General features: G+C 41.8%; 1 protein-coding gene across 1 annotated transcript in view; it reads right to left on the bottom strand.

Moving 5' to 3' along the window:
• Positions 1–21032, bottom strand: part of RBKS (ribokinase) — an 85339-nt gene that overhangs the window by 26584 nt on the left and 37723 nt on the right. The window contains exons 6-7 of the mRNA XM_049651910.1: positions 17907–17998; positions 10522–10710 (exon numbers count right to left, since the gene is read on the bottom strand). Of these exons, the coding sequence (XP_049507867.1) occupies positions 10522–10710; positions 17907–17998 (281 nt within the window). The remainder of the gene's footprint in view (positions 1–10521; positions 10711–17906; positions 17999–21032) is intronic.

The raw sequence follows: 21032 nt of genomic DNA, 5'->3' as shown, positions 1-21032 counted from the left end.
GTTTGTTCTAGCTCTGTGAAGAATGCTGGTGTTATTTTGATAGGGATCGCACTGAATATGTAGATTGCTTTGGGTGGTATCGACATTTTAACAATATTTGTTCTTCCTATCTAGGAGCATGGAATCTTTTTCCATTTTTTGTGTCTTCTTCAATTTCTTTCATAAGCTTTCTATAGTTTTCAGTGTATAGATTTTTCACCTCTTTGGTTAGATTTACTCCTAGGTATTTTATGGGTTTTGGTGCAATTGTAAATGGGACCAATTCCTTGATTTCTCTATTGCTTCATTGTTGGCGTATAGGAATGCAACCGATTTCTGTGCATTGATTTTATATCCTACAACTTTGCTGAATTCATGAATCAGTGCTAGCAGTTTTTTGGTGGAATTTTTTGGGTTTTCCATATAGAGTATCATGTCATCTGTGAAGAGTGAAAGTTTGACTTCCTCCTGGCTGATTTGGATGCCTTTTATTTCTTTGTGTTGTCTGATGGCTGAGGCTAAGAGTTCTGATACTATGTTGAATAACAGTGGTGAGAGTGGACATCCCTGTCTTGTACCTGACCTTAGGGGGAAAGCTCTCAGTTTTTCCCCAGGACGCCACCATCTTGCTGTGTGCTCTAACCTCTGAGCAGACACAGATAGACAGCGAGCTCTCTGGTGTCTTTTCCTAAAAGAACATTAATCCTATGGGATCTAGGCTCCATCCTTATGACCTCGTTCAGCCTTAATTACCTCCTTACTTCAGCATTTGAATTTTAGAGGGGACATGCCTCAGTCCAAAGGACTGTGTTACCTATGTTCCTCCTCCCCCCAGGAGCCATTCCACTCAGGTGTGTTTCAAACTGGAGGTACAGGAATGGTGAAGTATGTGAACTATTAAGTACCTAAACATGAGTTATCACCTATGGCCTGGCCCCTTTTACAACTCCTTCAGGTCATCGATTAATAGAGACCAAGAGCTGTGGCAAGGCCAAAGTCTAGATCATTCAACCTATTATTAATTGTGGGAATAAGGCTTGAAGAGTTTAAGACATGTAAGCAGCCACATTCAGAAAGAAAACCTGATGCTGAGTAAAGCTTCTCTGAAGATAGGCTATGCATTTGAGTGAGGAACAGAAAAATGCAGCTTTGACATTTATTCTGTGATTTCCAAAGGAAACTGTATAAACTAACATATTTTTTGAGAGAGATTGTTTCTTCAGAAAGATTAAGGGAAAAAAAGCCTGTCAAAAATGTGTAGTGAAATATCTAGACTTAAAGAGGCTCCAGGGCCTGGATGAGAAGGCAATGCAGATCATTTCCTTGGCATCAAGTGTCTATCCATTCAGAAGTTATTTTAAGTCAAAGTGTTACTCAGCCTACTTACACAGAGATCTTGGGATGGTTGAGAGGTTCTTTAGGAGGTCAAGAGTGAACTTGGCCAATTACTGGCTCCTTTGGGAAGGTAGTGGCAAGTTTGTTTTTTTTTTTTAAAGGTTCAGGCCTCTTAAAATAAAACAACGACTTTTAAAAATGTTTATTTAGTTGAGAGAGAGGGAGAGAGAGAGAGAGAGAGAGAGAGAAAGAGAGAGATGGAGGGATGGAGTGTGAGTGGGGGAAGGGTGGAGAGGGAGGGAGGCAACGAATCCAAAGCAGGCTCCAGGCTCTGAGCTGCCAGCACAGAGCCCGACATGGGGCTCAAATGTATGAACCAAGAGATCATGGCCTGAGAAGTCAGACACTCAACTGATTGAGCCACCCAGGCCCCCCCCCCCCCAGTACACCCTTTGAGAAATGATATCACCTCTCTTATTTGCTAGATGTGGCTCCAAATAGCTTTTTGCTGTGTCTCCAAATTGTATTTTCTTCCAAATTTCAAAGTAATGCATGAAAGATAAAGGGTCATGGAAAAACTCAAACAATTCAGAAGAACATGGAGTAGAATGTAGAAGTCCTCCTTTACAACACCTGCCTCCCATCCCCTGGCCCTCCATGAGCAATAGTTTGGTGGGTTATTTTTTTCCAGATTTTTAAAATATGCTATGCTTTTATTTATGGATAGCTAGAGTTATTTTTAAATAAATGGCACCATATCATTATAATTTGACTTTCTCCTACTGATGATTATATAGATATGTCTGATCTACTTTTGATTATTACAAAGCTGGAATAAATATTCTTATACAAATATTTGTATATATGAGCACTTCTGCAAGATAGATTCTTAGAAGAGTTACTGGGCCAAATTTAAAAACTGTTGGTCAAATTTCCCTCTGAAAACATTGTACACATTTACACTCCTACCAGAATTATATGAAAGCATGTGTTTTCCAATTTATTGGGACTTTGACATTATCAGTCTTTACTTTTTGCCAAACTGATGAACAATAAAGGGGGATCTCACTGTTATTTTCATTTAAATATTCTTGATTTCTTGTGAGGTTGAACATTATCACATTTCTTTTTTTGTCTTTCTTTCCTTTTTTTTTTTTTTTGAGAGTGCACTCAAGCAAGCAGGGAGGGGCAGAAGTGGGGGTGGGGGTGAGAATCTTAAGCAGGCTTCATGCCCAGAGCAGAGCCCGAGGTGAGGCTCAATCTCACAACTGTGAGATTATGACCTGAGCTGAAATCAAGAATCAGATACTTAATAGACTGAGCCACCCAGGTGCCCACACATTTATTTTTTTGCATTTCTTCTTCAGTGAATTGTCCATTTACATTATTCTAGAGAAATGGTTGATATTTTTGAGTTGTAGAGGCTTCCCATAATTATACATATTAATCTCTGCAGGGGCAAATACTCAAATTTTCTATTAAAAGATATTCAAAAGTGCATGAATTGATATGGAAAAAAAGATGGAAGGATTTATATTAAAAGGATAATAGTAGACGGGGTGCCTTGCTGGCTTGGCCAGTAGAGCGTGTGAGTCTTGATCTTGGGGTTATAGGTTTGAGCCCCATGTGGGCTCAAAAATAAAGTCTTATTTAAAAATTACTTAAAAATAAAATCTTTAAAAGGATAACAGTAGTTACATTTGAGTGGTAGACTCATGGGTATTTGACTTTCTTTTTTATACTTTTCTACGTTTTCTGCTTTTTTTCTACTCTTGAACGCTAAGTATGTATTAATTTTATGAATAGAAAGAAAAAACCCCAGTAGACTGGAAAGTAGGGTAAAGGTGCTCTCAAAGCAGTTCCAAAAAAATTTTCCAAGACACTTTGAGTAGCGGCAGTATCAGTAGATATTAATTTTCCTAAGGTCAAAATGTGAAGGAAACAACAATTACTTCTTGCATAATAACTTGATATGGCAGTTGAAGTTAGCCTTATTATGTAATAATTACCTGTTCAGCACCCACGATTCTATCATTCTTTACCCACAGTGTTTTATTCTCCCAACCCTTCTTCAAGTACTGGCAATCAACAGTGAGGGGAGCTCAAACTATATTTGGAGCAGGAAATACCTCAGTTTGCCTGGGCTGAGAAATACCTCTTAAGAGCACCTAACTCCATTTGTTCTAATGACATCTGGCAATGTTGGCTTGGCCTTCCACTGGCTAGGGGGTGAGAGTGGGAAGAGGGTGCAGGTGTAGGATGGGGTGGGGGGAAAGTCGTACCACGATGGGAAAAATGGGTTCAAATCTGGGTTTTCAAAGGCTGAACTGTCATTCTGGATGGTGCCTCAGAGGTAAGTTAATGGGAGCCAATCCTTAAGAACAGCCTGGATGGCTGAAGGCCAGACCCCAGGATGAGGGGAATACACTGAGGAGAAGTGACCTTGGAAAGCTGTGGGTAACCCACCAGCCGCAGCAATCACGGTACCTTTAGGAGTGCTTCCATACAAACTTGAAAAGAAACTATCACCACTTTCTACTGGTGCAATTTCTAGTTCAGAGCTGAGTCTCCAAGCCCTGAGTCATCTGTTGGGGGCATCCATGCAGCTGGGCTGACACTGCCTAGTGCCACACCTGCAACTTTGAGCACTACAGGACTCAAATATAATGGATAGAAAGAAAGGGGAATAAGGAAGAGGTAAGAGAATCCCCATGCTCCTGGCTTTTGATTACTCTTAGCTTACTTATATACTCTGAATTATAATGACTTATTATAAGGTGAAGTTTTGGAAAGATGGATTTAGCCTATGGGCTAAATTCTTAACAGTACCAATGCAGATTCTAGGACTCAACCATTTACGTGTAGAAAAGCAATTTCTGTGTCAAGAATTTTATACAGCCTGTAGGCCAAGGATAATTAATGATATATCACAGTAGCACAATAACCTAGAAGATGACAGTGCTTAAGTGCGTGTGACTCTTGACTACGGGGTGATTATGTAGTGCAATCGACACAAGACGGCAAAGCCCCCCGACCTTCAGGTTGGAGGACTGCACGGAGGACGAGTGCCGTGGCATTTTGAGGCTGAGATTCAGGTAACCTATAGAGATGGGAAGAGCGACACGTCTGTCGTGTCTTCCCAACTGAGCCGAGGACATCTGCACTACTGCCACCATTTCACTGTCGTACAGCAGGAAAAATGGATGTAAAAATAGAAGTGATACAGCGACTATCAACGCAGAGGCAAATGAATGTAGCATCCTGCGGGAGTACTGACGCGGCGCGGGACTGGCCCCTTCCAGGGCGGGCTGGACAATGTGCGACCCAGCTAAAGGCGTTTCCACCACCCATGCCATCCCGGACTGACTGATTTTATCTTGGCCAGCTTTGTTGAGGTTACGACTGACAAAAATTGTATCCGTTGAGGTTGCACGACATGAGTTTTTTTTTTTTTTGAAGGTGTGCCTCGTAAGGGATTAGGAGAAGGGGAAATGTGAGGTCATAAACCTCCTGAGGGCAAGTAATGCCCTCCTGACGGAAAAGTGAAGCAGCCCATTTGTTCAGAAGAAAATGCCTCCCTGGGAGTTCCTCACCTCGCCATGTGACTTATCTCCTCTTTATTAGACCTATGAAGAGGCCGAACAGGTATGTGCAGAACAGGCAAAGATTTTAATGATGAGAGTGCAGGATGAGAGGACAAAGAGCATAAAAAAGGCTGAGGGAGATTTGACCCCCAGAAAATAACCACCCTTGTTTCCCATGTCACCTCTGCTCCGCTGGGGGATGTTGAGAGCCCATTCAGTAGATTCAGTAGAGCAATGAAGTGGAAGATTCTTTATCACAAGAGTATCCATCCACGGGTGAAGTGCCTAGGTGGATCTTTTTGTTATTGTTTGACCTTTGTTTTCTAAATTGATATAATTCTAACCTACCACAAAACTCACCCTTTAAAAGTGAACAATTCACTGGTTTTCAGGGTATCCACAAGGTTGTCTGTGTATCACCACTATCTAATTCCAGAATGTCTTCCTCACCCCAGAGGGGAACCCCCATACGCATTCATTAGTCTCCTGACCCCATCTCCCCAGCTGCCAGTGACCATCCATCTACCTTCCGTTTCTATAGATTTACCTATTCTGGACATGGCATATACTTGGAAGCATATAATATGTGGCCTTTAGGTTTGTCTTCTTTCACTTAGCATAATGTTCTGGATGTTCATCCACACTGTAGCCTGTATCAGTATTCCATTTTATGGCTGAACAGCAGTCTATTATATGTAGGTGCCTCAATCTGTCTATCCAGTCATCTGCTGTTCAAAATCAGGTTGTTTCCGATTTGGGGCTATCGGGAACAATGCTGCCAGAAACATTCGTGTACAGGTTTTTGTGTGGGCACGTGTTTTCATTTCTCTTGGGTGGAGACCTAGAAGGACAATTGCTGGGTCCTATGGTAACCAGAAAATTAACTTTTCACAGCCCTTCCAGACTGTTTCCCAAAGCGACTACACTATTTTACCTTCCCACTGGCATCGTTTGAGGGTTCTAATTTTTCCATGTCCCAGGTACGCTCATTACTGTTTTTGATTCTAGCGGGTGACAAGTGGTGTCTCATCGTGTTTTGTCATTTAGGAAAAAAATCAAAGCCATCCATATACATAGTGTAAAAAGACAACGCTTAAGGAGTAAACACCCCATCTCTCTCTTGAACCATTTCCATGAGGCAAATACTTTAAATTCCCTTTAAGTTTCTTCTGGTATTCATCTTCTCCCTCTGGTCATATGCTTATACTGCTGTTTTTAAAAATCAGTTTCCGATATTCTCTCTTGACTCCCAACTATGGAGAATGAGCATTCAGCTCTCTTCTCTTCCCCCAGGTGCACAGAGACCACACACTCACTTTATCCTTCCATCTTCAAAACAGGATTCTAATCTCTATTTTTGGTTAAATCAAGAATCGGCACTTGCGCTGTTAGGACTATGTCTTTACAGCCACGTGGCGTGCGAATATTTACTTAATCATACTTTTACCCTGAGACTGCAGATGACGTAGAGCAAAAATATTTGCCCCCTTTTTTTTTCATTTCCACAGTTTTCAACATAATTAATTGCTACTTCATCCTCAAATTCTGCAAGAAAACTAAAAATCTTTGGTCATATGCCAACACATGGGTATTCTGCTATTTCCTTCTTTGTCCTTTCCTGTTTTTGCTTTTGTTTCTGGGAGTCGCTCCTCCAGGGCTCTCCGCTCTCCTGCTCTCTTGGGGACTGGGACCCGCCTGGTTGCGGGCCTGCTGCATAGCTGCTGCCCTGGGACTTCCCTTCACCACCCCGGTTTCTCTCCTCTGTGGCACCGTCTGCTTCCTGGATCCCTTATCTCCCTCCGGCCTAGTTTTATCCCTCAGTTTACAACAACATAATCTTCCAGTACCTTCTTTATTCCTCCATTCCTGCCCTCTTTTGTGTTAATTTTTTTTTGTTTTTGAGAGAGACAGGGGGTGGGGGGAGAGAGAGAGAAAGAGAGAGAGAGAGAGGGCGAATCCCAGAAGGGGCAGAGAGAGAGGGATTAAGAGAGGGAGAGAGAGAGAGAAGTGGAGCTCGAGTTCGCCCGATGCAGGGCTTGAACTCACCAACTGTGTGATCATGACCTGAGCAGAAGTCAGATGCTTAACGAATGAGCCAGCCAGGTGCCTGTTAAATAGATATTTTGAAGTGTACCATGGTAATTCTTTTGTTTCTTTCAGGTTTTTAAAAAAAAATTTTTTTTTTAATGTTTATTTATTTTTGAGAGATAGAGACAGAGAGCAAGCAGGGTATGGGCAGGAGAGAGGGAGACACAGAATCCAAAGCAGTCTCCAGGCTCTGAGCTGTCAGCACAGAACCTGACGCGGGACTTGAATCCATGAACCATGTGATCATGACCTGAGTCAAAGTCTTTCGCTTAACCGACTGAGCCACCCAGGCGCCTTTTTTTTCTTCTTTTTTTGAGTTCTTTTTTTAGTGATTGCACTGGTGATTCTGGTTAACATCTTAACTTAAAACAGTCTAGTTTGGATTAATACCAACTTCATTTTGAAGTTTATTTTTTTTATTTATTTTTTATTTTTTTTAAAATTTTTTTTTTTTCAACGTTTTTTTTTTATTTATTTTTGGGACAGAGAGAGACAGAGCATGAACGGGGGAGGGGCAGAGAGAGAGGGAGACACAGAATCGGAAACAGGCTCCAGGCTCCGAGCCATCAGCCCAGAGCCCGACGCGGGGCTCGAACTCACGGACCGCGAGATCGTGACCTGGCTGAAGTCGGACGCTTAACCGACTGCGCCACCCAGGCGCCCCAATACCAACTTCATTTTGGATAGCATACAAAGTTGTTTATGGCTGCTTTCATGCTACAATGGCAGAGGTGAGCAGTTGTGACAGAGCGTGTATGCATAAGGTCCGTGAAACCTAAAACTTTACTGTCTGGCCCTTGACGGAAAAATTCACTGATCCCAATCCAGTGCCCTGATTTTCGTGATCCCGTGCTCTACCTCCTGCCTCCAAGCATTTAAGTAATCTTTTCTCCTCTGAGCTCTCACTGTGTTTCAACTTTCCTGAAACCAAAAACTTAAGTGCACATGCTAAGAAACCAAATGAAAGGGCACAAAACAGTATCAGCAAAGTGTGAAAACCTCCTTGTGCACCCTGCTGTATTTAAGATGCTCAAGACGCAATCCATCACTATCTAGGAAATCCAATCCTTCAACATGAAATGGCTCTGAGGATAATGACTATCGATTCAAATCTGAACATTTCCAAGGCTGGTGTCTCCATCACTTTGTCCCATGCCCAGGCAGGGCATTTCCACATGCGTGTTCTGTGAGGTTCCCCATTCCAGGCGGGGCTTGTTTTTGTATGACCGGCATCCGCTTCCCATCCTCTGATGAGAGTTCTTTGATTTTTATTTGACACCAGGGATGGGGACACGACATGGGGCACTGTGTGGGCAGACAGCTGTCTGGGACCACTCCCAGGAGTGGGCCCGCCTGAGCTCAAAGCCCAGCACCGCAAGGCAGGCAGAGCCAACAGGGAGGGGGTGAGTGGGCCCCCATGACATGGCTTCACTTCTGCCCTCGGCCGTACCTTCGGACTCTCAGCCAGGTGCACCGAATACATCCCTGTTCCCGTGTAGGCCCATTCCAGTTGTGCTTTGGTGCTTGTGGGCAAAGGAGCTGTGGCTGACACAGACACCCGAAGCAGAGGCTGAGTCTCTTTCGGGGTAGATACGTAGGCCCGACATCTTCATGAGGGTCCTTCATTTTTAGCAACGGAAGAGTAAACTTTTCTGCTGTAGTTCAGGACCTGGACTCGTTTTAGTCTCATGCAGGGTCGATTTCAGAACTCAGAAGGAACCTCTCAAATTCAGGCGACTGTCCGTGACAGAACAGAAAAAAAACTAGTGGTTTCCAAAATGACTAACTATGAAGAGAATGACACCACCGAGTGCAACTGATCAAATATCTGATCAGCACATTGTGAAAGGCAATCAGGGTGTGATTTCATGTGATAAAAAGCAGTCCTTGTACTTATCTATCTTTCAGAGCATATTTGCATCCATGACTTCATTACATTTGCTTAGGCTCCTTTTTGATAAATGACCCACTTTTATTTTATTTTATTTTATTTTATTTTATTTTATTTTATTATATTATATTAATAATATTATATTATATTATATATTATATTATTTTATTTATTTAATGACCCACATTTTAAAGCCTTTTCTAAACATAAAAACCAAAATATATTTTATAAATAATTACACATTAAGGGGCGCCTGGGTGGCTCAGTCGGTTAAGCGGCCGACTTCGGCTCAGGTCACGATCTCGCACTCTGTGAGTTCGAGCCCCACGTCGGGCTCTGTGCTGACAGCTCAGAGCCTGGAGCCTGTTTCAGATTCTGTGTCTCCCTCTCTCTCTGACCCTCCCCCGTTCATGCTCTGTCTCTCCCTGTCTCAAAAATAAATAAACGTTAAAAAAAAATTAAAAAAAAAAATTACACATTAATTTCTTATAAATAAAAACTCTAAAATGTTTACTCTTCCCCAACTCTAGTTTTAGGTTCCTGGTATTTATCGATTTTGTTCGCTCTTCTCAATTCTAGGTCATAAACAATAATTCTTATTTTCCCAGATTTAGAGGACCTCTGAGCTTTTTTTTCTAGCTTGTCTTCCCTTCCACCCCCTTCTGGGCTGTGACTCATCTATGTAACCTGCTTGTCCTTAATGCATGCCTTACACAAGAAGTGTCTGGAGTCCACAGGCCAAGTTTTGAACCCCCAGCTCTGTTACTTCCTAGCATTATGGTCCTAAGCAAGTGTCTAAATCTGTAAAATGAAGATAATATAGCTCATGTCATTGTTGTAAAGATCACACGAGATGTATGCCAAAGAGACACAGTAAGCGCATAGTAGATGATAGCGGGCATTATCTGATGGTCAGAAGAATGAGTTTTGCCAACCAGTGATCCTTGCACTTTCATTCCACACAGGAGGCTTGTAAGAACCAGCGGCTGGGGGGCGCCTGGGTGGCGCAGTCGGTTAAGCGTCCGACTTCAGCCAGGTCACGATCTCGCGGTCCGTGAGTTCGAGCCCCGCGTCAGGCTCTGGGCTGATGGCTCGGAGCCTGGAGCCTGTTTCCGATTCTGTGTCTCCCTCTCTCTCTGCCCCCTCCCCCGTTCATGCTCTGTCTCTCTCTGTCCCAAAAATAAATAAAAAACGTTGAAAAAAAAAATTAAAAAAAAAAAAAAAAAAAAGAACCAGCGGCTGGGCATACTGTCTAAAATCTAAGCCCCACGAGGGCAGAGACTATGTCTTGTTCATCACGATAGCCCCAGAACCTAATAGATGACTGGCATATAACAGGTATTCAATATATATTTACTGGATGAATCAATGAATGAATATAGGTGATACAAGTATAGTTTTACTGATATTCTGTTTTTATGGATGAGGAAACTGAGGCTCAGAGAGGTTAAGTGACTTGTAGAAAGTCCTACAGTGGGTTGGGGAAGGATTAAGATATAGTGCTCCTGCCTGGTTTTTCTTCCCTTCTACCATATCACCTCCTTGGGCCCTTACCTTATGATCCAAAAATTCAGGTGTAGTATCTTTGTTATAAATGATGATTCTCAATGGGAGCAGAAATGATTCTGAAATTTTGAAACCTACCGTGGTATCCACAGCCTTGACCTTCTCTGTGGGGATGTGCTTTGGGACAGGTTCTGTCTGTGACAGCATCACACAGCCTTCAGCACCTAAGGTGATGATTACGACCTGGCACCCCCTTTCCAAGAGCACCTGTGCAGCCTTCCCAGCGTCTGCAGGGCTGCTGACCGCGAGGCCAGTTAGGATCTCAGCCTGGAATACAGAAAAGTGAAAGGAAACAGCGTTGAGAAAAGTAACCTGGGTCTATTTCCAGATTAGATTTGTTTTTCTAGAAAAATGTCTCCCTTCTTTTGCATAACAACCAATGCAGTGGGGAACTTTGATGGATACTGGCTCAGGAAAATAAATTAAAAACCCTGTAACAATGACAAAAACTCGCTATCAATGACATTTTGGGGACAACAGGGGAAATGTGAATGTGGCCTGGATATTAGATGACAGCACAGAATTACTAATAATTTTCTTCGGTGTGAAAATGGTGTTGTGGCTCCTCTTAGGAGATGCACACTGAAGTATTTAGGGGTGAGGTTTCATGTTATGTGCAGCTTACTTTGAAATGACTCAACAAAAACAAAAAGAAATACACACAGTGGAGAGGGGACGCATATAGCAAATGTTAACAACTGTTTAGGTGGAGAGTATATCACTCTTCGTTGTGTTGCCCTTCCAGCATTTCCGTGTGTATGTATGATAATTTTCATCATAAAGAGTTAGGGGGAACAAAGAATTCTACAAAAGAAAGGAAGAGGGGAGGGAAGAAAGGAGTAAGGGAGGGGCCGCTGCCAATGACTTTGATATAGAAGTCGTGTCTATAAATTTTACCCCTAAGGTTGTATTTCTTCTAGGCTCCTCTTGGGTCATAATGCCTTTCTCTTATTACTGGTTATAGCCTTCCATGTTTGCACAACACCGGTTTCTTTTGTTTGTTTTTGCTCAAGAAATTGGAAGCAGGGTAGGAGGGGCACTGACATGGAGCAGAGAAAGCAACGTGCTGATATATTCAGGAGATGTCCACCATTTACTAACTCTGGGACTTTTTCCAAGTCACGTATAAAATGAGGGGCTTGCACAGGACCACAGTTCTCTCCCAGAATATAAAAAGGGCTCTGGCTGAAGTAGGGGTGAAGGGCTGTAGCCCTGCTTCCTCACCCCCTAGGTACCCCTCTAGCTTCTCTGGGGGCCCTCTATGGTTCTGAAATTAGTGGCTGAAAATTCACTGGACCAGATGAATTATATGATACTTTTTGACTCAAAAAGTTTATAACCAAATTCTGTCTTTTCTATATCCTATTTCTTCCTAAGAATGGGTCTATCTCTTCCTGTGCTTGCTCTGAACATGCCCAGATTAACCCTTTTTGTTGCCTATAAGTCACCCCACAGTGTTTGCTCCTTCTGGGGTTTGGTCTTCCCTGGCAGCAAAGGTTTTGTTAACTTGACCATGTGTCCTTCCTGAACCATCTTTTCCACACCCTTTCTGTCTGAGTTGGCTATGCCTTAAGGCCACCTTCTGTTTTCTTTTTATAAGTTTTTCACTGATCTTCATTACTGAGATCACTTACATCTGTTGAGTTAGTTGGGTCTATTTTCAGAAACACTGAATTCTTGTGGTTTCTAAAAACCTGTTAAAAAACGATTCTTGATGAAAGATCCTGAACATAAAAATAATGCAACAAACACCCATGTACCTACCACCCACTTTAAAAAAAAATTTTTTTTTTTACGTTTATTCATTTTTGAAAGACACAGAGAGACAGAGCACAAGCAGGGGTGGGGCGGAGAGAAAGGGGGACACAGAATCCGAAGCAGGCTCCAGTCTCTGAGCTGTCAGCACCAGAGCCCGACATGGGGCTCGAACTCACGAACTGCGAGATCATGACCTGAGCTGGAGTCGGATGCTTAACCGACTGAGCCACCCAGGCGCCCCACCTACCACCCACTTATATTTTATTTTATTTTATTTTATTTTATTTATTTATTTATTTTTAATTTTTTTTTTTCAACTTTTTTTTTTATTTTTATTTTTGGGACAGAGAGAGACAGAGCATGAACGGGGGAGGGGCAGAGAGAGAGGGAGACACAGAATCCGAAACAGGCTCCAGGCTCCGAGCCATCAGCCCAGAGCCTGACGCGGGGCTCGAACTCACGGACCGCGAGATCGTGACCTGGCTGAAGTCGGACGCTTAACCGACTGCGCCACCCAGGCGCCCCATATTTTATTTTATTTTTTAAAAAAATTTTTAATGTTTTTTAATTTATTTTTGAGACAGAGAGAGACAGAGCATGAGCAGGGGAGGGGCAGAGAGAGGGAGACACAGAAACCGAAGCAGGCTCCAGGCTGTCAGCACAGAGCCCGATGTGGGGCTTGAACTCACAGACTGTGAGATCATGACCTAAGCCAAAGTCAGAAGCGAACTGACTGAGCCACCCAGGCGCCCCTACCACCCACTTTTAATAAGTCTTAACGTTTTATTTTATTTGCTTCAGTTATTTTTCTCTAAAGAAGGTAAATGATGGAGTGCCTGGGTGGCTCAGTTGGTTAAGCATCCAACTTTGGCTCAGGTCATGATCTCACAGTTCGTAAGTTCAAGCCCTGCGTTGGGCTCTGTGCTGACAGCTCGGAGCCCGAAGCCTGTTTCAGATTCTGTGTCTCCCCCTCTCTCTGCCCCTCCCATGCTCATGCTCTGTCTCTCAATAATAAATAAACATTAAAAAAAATTAAAAAAAGATAATGTCCTCCATAGATATTATGTATTAATGTGCTTTTCCCCTTAACATTATTTCATTTGTGTTTATATATGTAGCATTCCATATACTGCAAAAATACTGCAAATATATTACAGTTTAAAAAAATTTATTCTCCTTTTCACGGACACTCATTTTTCCATTTTCCCCTTTTACAAACAATGAAGTATTGGATATTCTTATCATGTATATAAAATCTGTTTTTTTTTCCTCTGGCCATTTAAAAATATTTTTGTTTTGACTTTGGATTTTATGCAGTTCCACTAAAATGTATGTTAGTAGACAGTTGTATCTGTGTATCTCAAGTGGTACTTTTAATACACTTTTGATCTGAAGACTTGTGCCTTTCCTCAGTTCTAGAAAACAACTTGCAGTTTCTTCTCCAATATGGCTTCTCTCCAGTTCTCTCCTTTCTCTTTTTTCACTTCCATTAGATGTATGTTAGAGCCTCTCAACCTATCTTTCTTTTCTCCAATTTCCTCTTTAGTATTAAAAACAAAGTTTCTGTGATATTTCTAGGTGAATTGAGCTTTTCACTTCTGGGTGAATTGATCAAGATTCTTTTTCAATTCACTAATTCTTTGATTCCAGTTTCTTCACCTTCCTAATGAGTATTTTGTAGAAAGATTTCAATTAGTGTTTTTCATCCATTTTGAGTTTGTTTTTTGTGTGTGGTGTAAGAAAGTGGTCCAGGTTCATTCTTCTGCATGTCACCGTCCAGTCTTGCCAACACCATTTGCTGGAGACTTTTTTCCATTGGATATTCTTTCTTGCTTTGTCAAAGATTAGTTGGCTATACGTTTGTGGGTCCACTTCTGGGTTCTCTATTCTGTTCCGTTGATTAGAGTGTCTGTTCTTGTGCCACTGCCATACTGTCTTGATGATTACAGCTTTGTAATCTAGCTCAAAGTCTCGAATTGTAATGCCTCCAGCTTTGGTTTTCTTTTTCAACATTACTTTGGCTATTCAAAGTCTTTTCTGGTTCCATACAAATTTTAGAATTGTTTGTTCTTGCTCTGTGAAGAATGCTGGTGTTATTTTGATAGGGATTGCGTTGAATATGTAGATTGCTTTGGGTAGTATTGACATTTTAACAGTATTTCCTCTTCCAATCCATGAGCATGGGATGTTTTCCCATTTCTTTGTGTCTTCTTCAATTTCTTTCATAGCTTTCTATAGTTTTCAGTGTCATTTTCAAATTTCTAATTGACTGATTTTTATATTCACATATTGTTGCTTTGATTCTGTTTCTCTTTCTCTTTTTTTAATGAATGAGAATCTCAATCATATCTATCTATTTATTGAGAGTGAGTGGGGGAGGGGAGAGAGAGAGAAGGAGAGTCCTAAGCAACTCCATGCTCAGCACAGAGCCCAATGTGGGGCTTGATCCCAACAACCCTGGGATCATGACCTGAGCTGAACTCAAGAGTTGGATGCTCAACTGACTGAGCCACCTGGCATCCCTCAATCATTCTTATTTTAATGTCTTTTTTGCACTGCTTCACTATTTGGATTTCACCCTGGGAAAATTCATCTTGGATTGTTGATATTATTGGATAACTCTTGAGCATTATGTTTTGTCATCTGAAAGCTCACTTTGCTCTCTGAGAGTTGGAGAATCCCACACTTCAGCTCCCGCTAGGCTTATCCCTGCCTTTCCAGTGGTTTTATGGTTGCATCCCTCAGGCCCCAAGGGTCTCTAAACCAGAGCCAGGTGTTATATCGGCAATATGGAGTTCCTGTTCTGCTGTCATTGGCGATATTGCCAATCTCGTCACATTCACGGTCACCACGTTAGCATTGGCTTAATTCCTTCCTGATCAGAGGCAGTACCTCTGTCCTCCTATCTCCTCAGTTTGGGAGCCTTACATATGCTGTAGTCCTGGGCAGCAGGCTTAACAGCTTCCTCTAACATTTTTGGTTAGCAAGGGAGACTTAGCCCAGCATCTCTGGGTTTGAGCAGGGGGCATTGCCCCAGTCTCCCATGAGTGGCACATTTCTAGTGCTCATTACCCATTAGAGGTCCCTACAACTTACACCTGCCTCTGGGACTGAAATATAGCACACGCAGGGCTGAATACTCTAGGATTCTGCTCCCTTTCTGATTTGTGGAGTTATCTTGTTTTTGAGCTTGTGAGTACCTTTTCATTGTCTCTTTGTATCTTTATATATCAATGGTTTGTGTGTGAGCAGAGAGAGTGTCTTAAAGCATGAATTTACATTATTATCGATTAGAAGTCATCCATAAAGGGGTGCCTGGGTGGCTCAGCATCTGACTTTGGCTCAGGTCATGATCTCGTGGTTTGCAAGTTCGAGCCCCACATCGGACTCTGTGCCGACAGCTCGGAGCCTGGAGCCTGCTTCAGATTCTGTGTCTCCCTCTCTCTCTGCCCCTCCTTCACTTGCACTCACTCTCTCTCTCTCTCTCAAAAATAAATAAACATTAAAAAAATTTAGACGTCATCCTTAAGAATGTTAGGTTTTTAAAGCTTTTCTTTTTTCCATTATGTGTTTGAGATCAATTTTCTTAAAGACTAGAGTTTGTTCATTTGTTCATCCATTTAAAAAGCATTTACTAGGTGCCAACTATGTGCCAGGTACAACGTAATAGATGGTAATTTCCAAAGATAACTGTATCAATATTTGTCACAGTGTATATGCTCTTTTCACGCTGTACAATGGCAATCTTCTACTGAGAGGTGGAGTGTGAGGGCAGAGTTTCCTGCCTCAGTCAATAGAATGGGCCAGAAGAAATACTGCATCTGACTTCCAAAGCTAAGTCATAAAAGCCAACTCTTCTGCTGGGCTCCCCCTCCCTCTCCCTCTGGATACTGTTTCTCGGAACCCAGCTTCTACATTGTGAGGAAGCCCGGGTCACAAGGAGAGGCCTTGTGTAAGTCTGGTCAACAGCCAGCATCAACTAGCAGGCACATGAGTGAAGTAGGCTTCACATGATTCCAGCTCTCTGCCTTTGAGTCTTCCAGGCCCCAGACATCACCGAGAGAGACAAGCCATGCTGTGCCCCGTCTCAATTCCTGATGCACAGAAACCATGAAGGACAAGAAATAATTACAGCAGGTTCCCTGTATCTGCAGTTTCACTTTCCGTGGTTTTAATTACTCATAGCCGCAGTCAGTAGGTGATCCTCCTCCTGTCGTATCATCGGAAGGTTAACAGCAGTTTAACGCTATGTCACGGTGCCTGTGTTGCTGACCTCACTTCATCCCCTCATGCAGGCATTTTATCATCTCACACCACCTCGTAGTGGAGGGGTGGGTACAGTACAGCAAGATATTGAGAGAGAGGGAATGTGATCATTCACAAAACTTCTATGACAGTATATTGTTATAACTGCTCTCTTTTATTATTATTGTTGTTAATCTCTTACTGTGCCTACTTTAGGAATACAACAGTGAATAAGACAGATGTCCCTGGCCTCACAAGACTAGTAATTCAATGGAGAAGACAGAAGTACTGAGTAAGTCATTTGAGCTGTGATGAGTGTTTGAAGAATAGTGTTCTGCAAGTATCTAGCAGGGAAATCTACGCCAGTTGGCCGTGGAGGGTAATCTAATTTCTTACTATAAAATGGTTATGACTTCCCACAATTCCTTCCTCCCAGCACAAGGCCTGGCCATAATGGGTGCTCAAAAATACTGCATAGCTTATTGTGATTGGTTAAAATTAGTTTCCTTGTGGCAGTCTTTTTGTTTTTGTTTTTATTTACTTCATGTTCCGAGAGATGAAATTAACAAAAAGGCAGGTCAGGAAATCCTGGAAACATGCATTCAGCCTCTGAACCACATGGAAAATTACTATTACAGTTCTTTAACTACTAACGTTCTCTTTGCATGTTGCATTGTATAGTATGTCTTTGCCTCCCAACATCGAGAGAGAGAGCTCTGGTCTAAAACTGTCTGACCTATATAAGGGAAAAATATTGAAATTTTCTTCCTAAAATGGTTCAGAATGAATGGCACGATCTGAATGTAACTGAGAGATATTTTACTCAGCTCTATACATTAGGACGCTCAGATGGACTGAGAGAGCCCTCTTGTAACAGAGTGGCCCCTGAAGTCCTTCCTGTGGCATCATGGAGAACCTATGTCTGTTCCCCCAGGCAGTCACAGCATCTTCACAAGAGAATGTAGCAAATGTTCCAGGGGTTGCATATTAATTAGGGTCGTTAGACCAGTTGAATTTGAATTTTAGATAAATAACAAACAATTTTGTAGCATAAGTCCATTTCGTATATTATTTGCTGTTTGTTTGAAATTCAAATTTAACTAGGCATCCTGTATTTTTATTCACTAAATTTGGCAACTCTAATACTAATTATTCCATAGAATGTGGAATAATTAAAAAAGAAAACAAAACACCAACAGTGTGAAGGCAGGGAGGGGACTAAAATTAGCTGAGGTTTGAGAAGTGCCAGATTATGGAGATGACTCAGGGAACCTTTTTCTCCACCTAGGATTCACCAATTTCCTTTTCTCCACACCCCAGTTAGCTGAAAAATGTGTTTTCACTGGGCTCAAGAATTCACATGCAATCAAACTGACATGATTAGTCCTGCCTCTTTGCTTTACCCGTTTGTATGAAAGTCTTTGGTTTCTCATGGAATGAGCAAAACCTTCCATCCTTACCTCAGTTTCATTGCAGCAGAACACATCCGAGAGGGCGTAGAAGCGAGGATCCAGGTCAGCAATGGCAGGAGCTGGATTGAACAATGTTTTCACTGTAAAGGAACGGAAAGGGGCTTCAGTGGTCCTCATCTTTAACATGGTGTGTTGACAGACATTCGGTAAGGGCAATCCCCAAGTGTGACCACTTTCCCCATGAAATGAAAAATCAACTTAGTTACGGGTGTAGAAGTCTAAAATCTCAGTCTCTATGATGGCCTAGTACCAGCCCCTTCTTATTTCTATTTGCTCTATTTTTCACTCTGCAACACTTCAGCTTCAAGGGCAAGCGTTGGTATTACAGTCAAGATGATTACAAAGTTGTGGCAAAGCGCAAGAATATTAAAGAAAATTTTAAGTGCTGTGGCCTGAAAGGACATGCATGAATGTGAACATTCAGGCTGGTGAACATTTTTGTTCATAAGTCCATTTTCCAGGAAAGAAAAGAAGTTAGAAAAGAAGTAATGAAGAGGTCAAAAATTTCCTGGTAAGAATAGTCAAATAGGAAGTTTATGTACATATGCAGGTTTTGAACATCTATGCATGTATTCCAGATATATCACAAGTACTCATGCAAACATACGCTTTTTTCTAAGATTTTGTTTTTAAGTAATCTCTACACCCAAGGTGGGGCTCGAATCCACAACCCTGAGAGCAGGCAGGAGTTACACGCTCCACCGACTAAGCCAGCCAGGCTCCCCAAACATACATTTTCACAGAAGCTTACGTTCTTGGCTTCTGTGAAGAATCTGGGAACATAAAGGAAAGCTTGATTGAGAAAGGAGGAGAAATTCAATCCGAGACTGAGAGCTAGCTCAGACTAGAGACCTACAAGAGAAGGATGGATAGGGATAGCAGAGACAGGGAGAATGAGAATGTCACAGCCAATACAGCATCAGAAGAATTTCTGCATTTTTCAGAGGAGGAACGTGAACCTCAGAGAGATGAGGTCACAGTCTAAGGTCATATGATGGGACATGGTTAAGCTGGGTGCCCATGTGGGGTCCTCCAGCTTTAAGTCCAGTATTTGGTCATCTCTCTAGGCCAGGACTCTGTTTATAGCAACACAAGCCTCCATTCCAATTTACAGTATATTTAAAACAGCCTCTGGTGTGGAACTTGGCAAATAAATTTATTTATTTATTTATTCATTCATTCACTATTTATTTATTTACTATTTTTAAAGAAGTCTTCAGAAATCACAATGACAGGAAGCTTCCCCTTTATCAAAACACTTATCCACCAGAGTACCCAACTAGATTGGCTGGTTTCTTTTTCTCTACCCAGGTCCAATGACTTATGTGTTTAGTAGCCCCAATGGACCCATAGAGTAAACTCCTCTAGCTGCAGTTCTCAGAGACCCGTCTAGAACAGTGACCCACAAACTTCCTTGCACATCAGCATCACTAGGAGAGCTCATTAAAGTGCATGACTTCTGGTCTCCCCCTCGAACCCACTGATCAGAATCTCTTGGGGTAGGAACAGGAACGTGCACATTGAGGAGTTTTTCAGGTGGCTCTTCCGTAGCTGTTGTGGCATCGATGCGTTCCACATTCTTGGGGAGATGCTTCTCAGCACGTGGCTAATGGAAACTATCCACTACTTCTGCCTGATAAAGCTAGCTAGTTTGCTTCCATACCTTCCTTGGTCTTAACAGTTTGGTTTGGTCAATGGATCTTGTCCAGTGGTCTACAGACTAATGCTATTCCCACATTTTCATTATTTTAGAATTCAGAATGTCCACCCACAGAGATCCTATGGTATATTTTTGGCTGCTCATATTTTTGCACAGGTTATTGTGCAGCTTAAGTTAGAAAATGGGTGTAAAAGCCCTATGTAAACTGTAGAGTGTTGTACAAACGTAAGGGATTATTACTGTTATTATATTGTCCTTTACACACAGCTCAACACCCCCGCCCATCCACCCATCTCTTTTGCCTTCTGTTGAAGTTCGTAGCCTGGCAACAGTCTCTCTCATTGGTTTTGTCGCTTCTGCAAGGTCTTAAGAGATGTCAGTTATGCATAAAGGCCCTCAACGCCCAGCACTCCAACACACCCATTTACTTTTTACCGTTGTAGAACAAATATATTGCTCCCTATTTTCCTTGAAGGGTAAATTGCAAAAGCATTGCTCACATATTATGATCTCTAAATCTGCATGCATCTGAGCACAGGTTAGAGCGAGGTACCAGGATGGAACAACAGCTTTGAGCCATTCTTATAAAAGTGCCATTTCATCTCAAAAGATCCCTGACCCAGCAATTCCTTTTCCAAACCTATCCTACAGAAATACACAGGCAGGCAAAGATGAGGTACAGTGAGGTTCAGGATGTACAGTGATGTACAGCTCTGTTTTTAACAGAAAAAGAGAAAAAGACAAACCTAAGCTTCTATCAGAGAGGACTGGTTAGGAAAAAAAAAAAACAAAAAACCTCTAATGGAATGTTCTCCTGCTGTTAAAAAGAACGAAGCAGATTTCTGTTTAGCCACAGAAAGATTTCTATAATTTGTGAGTAAAAAAAGGAAGTTTTGTAATAAAATCCATAGTATGACCCTCTCTCTCTTTTTTAAATCAAACAAAGCATACTTATATGCGTATTTACACTTATATACTTGCACAGAAGAGAACAAAGTCTGAGAAGTTACTCACTAAACTAATAAGGGATTAGTTCCAAAGGGTGATTGATGGGCATCAATCTGACCACAGATTACCTGCTATACACCAGGCAAAGACATCATTCTTAAAACATGTATAATATCTTACATCAAAAACCAAGTACATTGTAAATGAAATGATATAATGTCTGGCTGTTGCTTCCAAGGTTGCGGGGCGGGGGAAGGTGGGGGAGTAGTGAGTTGGGGTATAGATTCAACAGGATTGGCCATGTGTTGAGAATTATTGAAGCTTAACGATAGTAAATATGGGTTTACTGTACTATTCTCTGTATGTCCAGATAGATTTGAAGTTTTCCATCATAAAAAACAAATTTTAAAGAAACCATTACATTGCGTTTTAAGCAATAAAAAGAGTTGCTGGAATGAGACATTCTACAATTTAATCTGACCATAAATATTGTATAAAAACCAATC

The sequence above is a fragment of the Panthera uncia genome (assembly GCF_023721935.1).
Source record: "Panthera uncia isolate 11264 chromosome A3 unlocalized genomic scaffold, Puncia_PCG_1.0 HiC_scaffold_12, whole genome shotgun sequence".
NCBI classification, from domain to species: Eukaryota; Metazoa; Chordata; class Mammalia; order Carnivora; family Felidae; genus Panthera; species Panthera uncia.
Note: the sequence above shows the minus strand (reverse complement) of the source record. Positions and strands in the feature narration are given on the sequence as shown.